Raw genomic sequence first — 9,423 nt, 5'->3', positions numbered from 1 at the left:
TAGTTTTAAGCATCGCTTGGCTTCTGTTTTTGGCGGGGGACAATGCGTTTTGGGTGCCTTTTACTCTCTGGCTAGAGTTTTTCTGTACATAAGGTTGATTCACTGTTTGCACACTGCTTCCATCCAACTTCTTGTAAATGTTTCTGATTTATAGAGTGTGTTTTCCTCTACTTTTTGCAACTTCTCGAGTTTTCGCGGCCATAATCACAGAAGTCTCGTTCGTCAAATTGATTTCTGCCGCCGCTGACTTTTTGCTTTTTTTCTTTGGTGTATGTTTTTGCTGTCTTCCCTCCACCTGCACTATCCGAAACTGTTAGTACCTCTGATGCTTCTTTCAAATTGTTTTTTTTTCTTTTTGTAAGCGCATAGGCTTTTTCCCTCCAAAAACTAAATAAGAGGTGTGAAAAAGTTATTATATAGAGCTTAAACTATATGCTCTTATCTACCACCTGTGTCTAGCGTTTGCTGCGCTCGTGTTCCAATAATCGGCTGCGGCACTGTCGCAACGCGCACTCTTTTGCTCTTGTGAGTGGTCTTTACTGCTTTTAGTTTCCCAGTAAAAAAGTGTTGTGGATAGGTTGGATTATTTGTATACCTTTATTTTGTTTGTGGACATTGTATATTTGTCGTTTTTTGTGCAAGCTGTTGTTTACCTGCGCATACTTTTATTAAAAGAGGGATTTTACAGTTATTAAGGGGTATGTTCTGTCTATTCCACTCTTTTACCGTGTATAAAATGACTTATTTATTCTAACTGCTGTAAAACTAAACCAAAACACTCATACGCGTTGTTTGAGCAACCGCTGCTTAAATTTAGCGCCACATATCAAAATCTAATGTCAGGTTTATACAAGATTCACTGTCAGCTCCGCCGTATAATCTGGACATTTAAATATGAAGTGTGGTGAACACTTCCCCCTGAACCATTTTTCTTCTGTGGAACCGTCTCTTGGCTGAAATTCTGGCGTTCTATTCCGCATTTTTGCTCTTTTCCATATGTGTTGTCGATTGCTTATATCACTGCACCTGAGGTAGAAGCTACAGTTGACCTGTGCAATGCGCTTAGTTTCTGCATTATTGTCCACTCCATCGTCTCCTTGTGTATAATAATGCAAATTTTCATGTTTGTAGCAGAAACTGCATCTATTCTGCTTCCCTTTCTTTTTGTTTCATTGCGTTACATTTAATAATATTTTCTTCACTTACTTACTCTCACTGCACTATTTTCATCATATCAAGAGAATTAATTTTTACGGACATTTAGCCTTTAGCATAAATCTTACTATAATATTAGTATATACACACCTGAAACCTATCATTATCATTATTAATATCATAGCTATTATCATTGATTTATTATTATAACCTTAACTCCTAATATCCGGAAGATAAGCTTGGTCAACGAAGCAAAAAAACTGTTGAAATAGCACTTACTCTTCTTACCTTATATCCACCATACTACTTTACACCCATATGTCACTATCATACAAATTTTACCACAATTTTTAAATATTTATCCAATTCTCAAAAGTATCACTAATTTGCACATTTTTACAAAAATATTGATATATATCAAATTTTAGTAAATTTCAATAAATTCTCTCAAAATAAAAAATTTCATAATTTTCATAAATTTATAAAATCGAGCAAAAATGCAAGCAATAGAGGCGCCTTGTGAATGACAAAAGAATTGCTTCCTGTGGTGTTTGTGGTTCCGGTTTTGCTATCTTTCTCTCCTGCCTCTACTTCCTTTTTGACAAAATCCGTATCCTTTACGCACTTTTTATTTTCTCCCTCGCCGGTGAGTTTGCAGCCATCTTTGCAATCGTCTCCTGTTTTTTTACTGCATTCTTTGTTTTCCTCTTGTATTCCCCCATTGGTAGAGCAGTCTTTTGCTGGTTCTGACGCGACTGTTCTATCCGCCTTAGCTTTTAGTTCGGGGATGGCGATTAATAGCGCGGTTGTTATTTCTGGTGGGTCTGTTAGTGTGTCGATGCCAACTTCTTTGGGTTTTCCGCCATCTATTTTTTTCGCCTTTAGCTTATTCAGATGGCTGACTCGTGCGGCCGCTGCGGCGTTATCGTCTTTGGCTGCCTGTCCTATCAAGCTACTGGCTGCTTGATCGGCCATAGTGTTAGTGACTTTGCCGAGCTTTATGAGTAAATCTTTGACTTCGGGTTTTAGGCCGGTTGTTGTAAGGGCTTCTGATATTGCCTTTTCTGTTGTTTCTGGGCATGTGCTCTCGGGAAGCTTCATTACTTTGCCGATGGCGGTGAAGAGTTTTTGCGCTGCCGTGGCAGAGCCGGTTGCGGCGTATTCGCTCCCTATTGCATTTGCCGCTACTATTGTTGCTGTCGCTCCTGAACCTGTGTGGGGTGCTATTGTGATTAGGTCTGCCCCTACTTCCGCTTGGGTAGCGGTGACGCTGTACTGCCATAGCGCCGTGTTGTCCGCGTTGGATCCCAGCATAAAGGCGCAGACGGTGTTTCCTGTGGCGTCTTGCAGTTGCGTCGGCCCAGAGTATTTCGCGAATCCTTTGTCAGTTATTTCGCTGCTGTCTAGGTTTAGCTTCGGTGCGTATTCGTCCGTTATCGTTGTCGGGCATCCGAATTCTGCTGGCGATGTTAGTTTCGTGGTTCTTGTATTGGCCTGTGTTATGCACTTTCGCGCCGTGTCGCTCTTTGTGGCAGCTTGAAGTATCGCCACTAGCTCCGTTAGTCGGCCTGCCGCGTGGGCACCGTTTGCTGCCGCCGTCACACCCGCTGCTACGTTTCCTGCTGCTTTGGTTGCTGCATCTACTCGGCAGTTCTCTGCTGCTCGTGCCGCTGCTGCGAACAGAATTGTATCGTTTACAGTGGGTGCCACTAGAGCAGCTAAAAGCAATTTGTTTCGGGCTTCGGCCGCCGCCTGCTCTTGCCTGTGTAGTTTCTGTAGCCGGCCGATTGCGACTGCCGCTGTATCTTGTATCGCCTTTGCCGTTCCGCATAGCTGTGTTATTTTGGCTTTGTTGAACCCGTTGGTTGATGGCGTTACCAATCTTAAGATGCTCGTGAACCACAGCGTTAGAAGGGTCACTGTGGGCGCGGAAAGGCGCTGGTGCTGTCCAGAAAATGGAAGCATTTGAAGTCACGTCTACTCTTTGAATTTGATAATGGTTGAGTGGTACTTTTTTAAAAGTTGTGATAAAGGGTATTAAACGTCTCCGGCATTTCTTGGTAGATTTTAAGTTTAAAGTTTGTTTTGAGTTTTTCTTTGCCGCTTGTCTGTATGTTGTTCACTAGACGCTACAGTTAACTGGTTGAGTTTAGTTTTAAGTTTACTGTAAGTGTTGTTGCTGTTGTTTTTTGTTTCTGTTCCTTATTTCTTTGTTATAAATCCTACAAAATTTTTTGACATCGCTGACTGACGCTCTTTTTGTACTTGTGGTTTATTTTTTCCTTGTAAAATTACGCCTAAAGTATTGAGGCGCTACTATGCACTGTTAAGATCTTGTTCTGTCACGTAAATTACCTCACAAAAACAACATATTCCGCCACACACAACCATCCCCCCTATATTCTCCTCTACATTCTATGGAAAAGATCCTTAATTTTGTATATTTCTATTTCAAATCACTATAGTCAAATCTCTACATGACCATCTCCCTCATTACAATTTGGAAACTAATCAAATTGCTTTGCGTATTCATGTTTGACTGCAAAACAGTGTTTTTCACTTATTTTTACTTCATCTATCATCTTCTTCATATCCAATCCCACGTTTACTTGAATAATGAGTACTCTTCTATTTATAAAACATTTGAACACTTATAGGATCTATTCTTTTTTACATGTCGTTAATCTTGTGTTGACACATCTATGTTCATAACAATATAACTTTTCTGCTTTGTACGTATTCGTAATTCTATCTCTAAATCCTTTGAAACCTGACTGATATTAGTTTGATTTCTTTTTAATGCCAACACTTTCGTGTCTGCGCGCAAATTTGCCGAATACCTAGACTGCTTCATGCGATCCATCAACTGCGAATCTCCTTTAATTCTAATGTAAATTATTGGAGGCGTAAACATCACCAATTTTTATTTGTATACTAATAAAAAATTGAGGGTTTATCGGCGCTAACTATGTGTATCTCACAGATCTCATTGAAAGATTAATCCATTATATTTCTTATACATTTACTTCCTTTTCCAGTTTCCCTATAGGGAGCGGCTTCTGCTGTTTTATTTCATATCTATCTTTCTTTATATTCTTCTGTTATTGCTTCTGCGTACGGCATAGCAACTATATTTGCCTTGTGCACTGCATTCTAATCCTCTCAAATTGTACGCTTCTCTCTTTCTGCCTGAAGATAGACTTATTATGCTTCTGTTTAAACCTCCGTATATCTTAATTCCATTCCTTCTTTCTGTCTTTCCGAGTGCCTTTAAATATTATCCCTATTGTCATTTATTTCCCTTACTCACTTACCTAGACTGTATCCTTGTCTTTGTTTTAAGTGCTTCTATTTTTTCATCCATTTAGTTATCAATATTCTCATTATTATAAAATTCGTATATACACACTCACAACTCTCCTATTATCCTTATTATTATAATGTTCTTAACTTTCATTTCTATTATAACACAACTAATATTCATAAAGTAAATCAAATGAGAAATACATTTTAAGATCACTCAACTTTCATGCCCTAACACCATAATACTTTTCAAATATAGGTCACTATTACAAAATATCTATAGTTTTACTAATTTTCATATTTTATCCAAAAGTGTTATAATTTATCAAATTCTTGCACAAAAGTAAAATTTCACAACTTGCCATAAAATTGAGCAAACCCCCTTATAATTCTCAAAGACTACCAAACTCATAAAAGAGCAACATCCATTAGAGCTAATTTCTTATTTACAGGAAAACTGTAATCCTTGCAAGTTTCGCTTTCCCACTTACAATCCGGGGATTTGCAGTACTCTCTTTCCTTATCCTTGGAACCTGAGGCAGTATTTGTTCCTGTAGTTTGAGTTTATGTTACGGTGATGTCTGCTGCTGTTGCTTTTGTTTCATTAAATTTGCACTTTTTGTTGCCCTCATCTGAGCTTTCATTATAACTGCAAAAATGCTTTTTGTTGCACTCATTTTTATCTGCTATTTTACTGCAAGTGTCTGCCGATGCCTTTTGATTGTTCTTCGAAGCTTCTTCTAGCTTGCCGTTTAGGGTTTTTAGATTTTGTTCAATTTTTAGCTGAAAGTCCGCTAGTAGTGCTGCCAGTACGTTTACTTCAGTGAGGTCCCCTAGTAGGGTGCCTTTGGCTTTGTCACCAAATTTTCTGGGAAGCTTGAAGGTTGCTACTTTGGTCATTAGTCTTTTTACTTCGTCGGCTGTACTTGCCGTGAACAGTTGTGTTTTGTACGCTTAAACGGCCGTGCTTTCTCTCGGCTTGCCTGCTGATCCGATCAAAGCGAATAAAGTCTCTGCTTCAGCGTCTGCTGTTAGTTTGTCTGTTTTGTTGGTATACTCTTCCGCTGTTGGTTTCAGCTCATTTTGTACTGCTGCGTACGCTGCAGCCCATGCCGGGTGCCTGCTGGCTTCCGGCTTTGCATCGCTGCCTCCAAAAGCCAGAACTGCTTTGTTGCTTTGCGCCGCGCTAACTTCAATGTAGCCGTCTATGTAAGCCAGCTTGCTGTTGGCGTTGTTGTGGTCGGTTTTGACTAAGCCGTTGCCACTTTCGTAATGCATTAGCCTGCATTCCGCAGTGTTATCTTGGTGGTCGCTGCTGTCTTCACCTGGATTCCTCAGGCCTGAGAACCCTTTCTCCGTTAGTTTTGTCGCTTTTGCCGCTTTCTTGACTAACTTGGTTTGGGTGAGAGGGCAGGTTACTCCTTCGATGCTCCGCCCGACCTGCGCTACCGCGGAACCTCCTGACCTCTGAGCTAAACACCCGTGGCTGGCGCTTTTGGTTTGCTTTGCGATGTTTAGCCATTCGTCGATTTTTCCTTCGAGGTAGCTTGTCGTTTGCGTTGCTTCTAGTGCCTTTTCAAGTCCCGCTGCCTTTAGATTGTTTACTATCGCGTATGTTGCCGTCTGTTGGTATGCGCTTAGGACCGCTAGTTTGTTGTTGTCAGGGTCATTGGGTTTGGCTTCTAGGTAGACCTGCCCCCTTAGCGCTTCTTTTTGGAGCCCTAGTGCTGTTTTCGCGACGTTTGTCGCTGCATCTAGGGCGGCTGCAGGTACCTCATCTAGCTCAATACTTAGCAGACAGAGCGGTTCCCACGGTTCTCTTCTGAGGCCGTGGTTCGCGGTCGCCGCTCCTTGTTGGCTGAGCACGAGGAAAGCCGCCGTAACCGCTATACCAATTGTTTCTAGTCTTGAAGGTTGCATGTTGGCGATGACTACCTTTGTTCTGTAGCTGTGGCTGAAAGACAAAAGAGAAAAGGCCTGAACGTGCTAGTTTTGCGCGAGCGATGAAGAAAAAGCATATTTATGAGGAAAGGTTTCGCCTGAAATAAAAAGCCATGTATTTCCCGTTTCCATATCTATTCAAACTCGGGCCCAGATCTATCAAGTCTATTACACGTCTAAAATAGCGCACATATTTTAGTGCCTAAAAGTTCAAAACTTATGCTGTGTTATCGTTTCTTTTTTCCAACAATTCTCCAATGCATGCGCGATCAATAAACAAGTAATGCTGTTTCTCTTGGTTGACACGGTCTTCTTTTTTCCTTTTGTTATTTTTCAGGTGATAGGGTCTTGCTGTGGTTGCGTTTAATACTTTGCAATTTGGGTTCAGATCCCACCTTCCTTGTCACTCTTTCTTGTCTCTTCCGTTCTGCTAGCTGTGCATAAGTGACAACTTTTATATGGATTACTCGCTCCTTCAAAGGTTTTAATGTATGGCCGGTTTACCAATACGAAATCAGAGAGGAATTGACATTGACTATTTCCACTTCATAAATTTTCCTTGGGTTCACATGCGTGCTTTTTCTATACTGCTAACGCTAATTTTTATAGGGATTTAATCAATAGCATATCCATTTGCTTCCGCTCTGGAAAACATAGTGAATACATTTGTTCAGTCGCTGTATTGCGTCTCTTCATAAATACTTTATTCATATTATTGGGTATGATAATCCCTTCGTCATTTCTATGTTTGACAGTGCTTATAATACTACCCTAATCTGAATTGTCTCGAAAAAATTCCTGGTTTTTTATTTCGACTTCACCTCACTCTCTAATTGATATTGCAACCTTGTCATCGTTTTAAGTTTCCCATTATCGCAGAACATTTAGACTCCACTTTCACCTTTCTTACGATATTAGTATATTCACATTCGCAACTCTCCTATCATTATTATTATTATTTTAGTACATACGCCCTCATAATACAGTATCCTCTTACCATTTATGTTATAACCCTAAATGATATTCGTAAAACAAACTAAGAGAACAAAAATATAAATATTCATAAATTTCATTAAATTGAACAAAAGTCTTTAAGAACTTTAGATTGCTTTAATTATAAAACGTTATCAAACCTACAAAAGTAGAAGCAGTCAGAGAAAGTTTTTGTTAACAATAATACTGCAGGTTTTGCACTCTTTTCCATCCTATTTGCAGCTATCTTTGTATTCCTCCTGCTTTGTCTTTTTAGAGCACTTTTTTCTTCAGTATTAGTTGCTGCAAATCCATCTATTCCTTGGTTTGTCTACCTTTCTCCCTCTTTAGCTTTTCATATGCCATATGTATCGGATTTTCTTTCCCATTTGTACCCCTTTTCTGCGCAGGTTGTGTTTCTTTGGTTTTTATTGCAGTAAAGAATTGGGTCTTCTGCCTGTGTTGGTCCTGTAGCTGCAATGGAAGCGTCTTGCATGTGGTCCGCTCCTGAACTTGCCCGTATGCGCAGACGCAGGCGATGGTAGCAGCTACTGTTTCGCTCTGAGCGAAGCAGCATCTCCGCAGCAGCCGTCACCGCAGTTGGTGCCCCCGGTGCCGAAAGCCGTGTTTGCTGCTGCTGTTTGTTTGCCCTGCGTTGGTGTGCTGTGAGAAGCTAAGTTCAGGGTTTTTTATTACTTCTTCGGTAAATTGGTTTATTTGGGACGTTAGGCTATCCCTGGCTCTTTTTAGTTGAAACGCTGTTTCGGCCGCTTTTCATACCTCCGCTCGGAATGTGAGACGTTGTGCTTGCGGCATGCTGCCTGTTTTAAGGTCTTTGATGTCTTTCATGTTTCTACCTTCTTCCACATCGCTTACTGCTTTTACCCACTGTGTCCAATATTTATCCCAGTCGTTGTTGCCTGCAATCTTTGTGGCTTTGTTTGTTGGCAACCTTTCTTGGCGTCTCCTACGATCATCTTTAAACACTTTGGATCAGATGTATATGTGTTGAGTCTCTGGATTTTGTCGTATTCTGCCGATGAATCTGCCGCAAGCGGCGGTAGAGTCGATGGGCCGTTTGCTAGTGCCATTAATTCGCATAATGCGGAGAAAATTTTGGCATTATCTCCTGCTGCTACTGCGGCTCGTGCCTTTGGGATGTACATTACGACTAGAATAACTAGGTGGAGGACTCTAACGACCATAGCGGTTTCTGTTGGCTGTCGTGAGTAGACTGATAAAAAGTTCAAGCAAAGTTTTAAGCAAGAGTTTCCACCTGGTTGTAGGCTTGTTTGTATAATACTTCAAAGTCTAGCGCCTTCTTCTGGTTATAGAGCGGCAGAGTTTTTACTACTTTGAGTTTTCCTACCTAATGAAAGAATTGCATTCCACAGCTTCTCTTCCACACAGGGTTTTGGGTTAGGCAAAGTATATCATCGTCTTGTTTTGTTACTTTCCCCATTCTGTCAACAGACTTGGTCGTACTCTCAACAACTGGCCAAAATTCCTACCGTCAACACTTTCCTCTCCCTTTGGATCTATGTTATTGTATTCCTTTCCCTTCCAATTAAAACACATTCGATTAATCCCTTCTTGGGGCATTTAACGCTGCACATTAAGACCCACCATCATATTACAAACTGCAGTTGCAAACCTTCATCTCTGCAATAGCATCTACCGTTTTTTGTTTCAAATATGGGCATAATTTTCTCCTCATGTGCTCTTTCTACTGTGCCGCGCATTTATGTATCCATATGTTTCAATCTGTATATTTTCCTTTCTTTTCATCTTCTGTTTCCACTCCCGCTGTTACGTGGGGACTCGACTTTCTACGTACACCAGACTCTTTAGCTTCATAATTATCTCCTACATTATCCTCTTATTTATGATGATTATTCCTATCGTCACATTTGTGTTTAAAGGCGCGGACATTCCATTTACATCCCAATCTTTACCTTTCTCGCCATGCTATTCACTACATTACTTTCATTACAACTTGCCATTGTATTAAGTGCTTCTATTTTAGGTACCCACTCCGTTCTCACAAGAACA

General features: G+C 40.5%; 1 protein-coding gene and 1 pseudogene across 2 annotated transcripts; both read right to left on the bottom strand.

Moving 5' to 3' along the window:
* Window positions 1-1,626: 1,626 nt before the first annotated feature.
* On the bottom strand, window positions 1,627-3,120 carry TEOVI_000305900 (variant surface glycoprotein (VSG, atypical), putative; the record flags this gene model as incomplete). The annotated part of the gene is made up of 1 exon (XM_067226039.1): window positions 1,627-3,120. One exon carries the CDS (start codon window positions 3,118-3,120, stop codon window positions 1,627-1,629), a length of 1,494 nt encoding a protein of 497 aa, XP_067082140.1.
* Window positions 3,121-5,190: 2,070 nt separating this feature from the next.
* On the bottom strand, window positions 5,191-6,348 carry TEOVI_000305800:pseudogene (annotated as a pseudogene). The gene has a single exon. A coding segment is annotated over exon 1 (1,158 nt).
* Between the last annotated feature and the right edge of the window lie 3,075 nt (window positions 6,349-9,423).

Source organism: Trypanosoma equiperdum (genome assembly GCF_001457755.1).
Source record: "Trypanosoma equiperdum strain OVI genome assembly, contig: ctg_643, whole genome shotgun sequence".
NCBI classification, from domain to species: domain Eukaryota; phylum Euglenozoa; class Kinetoplastea; order Trypanosomatida; family Trypanosomatidae; genus Trypanosoma; species Trypanosoma equiperdum.
This window is presented reverse-complemented; position numbering and strand designations above follow the sequence as displayed.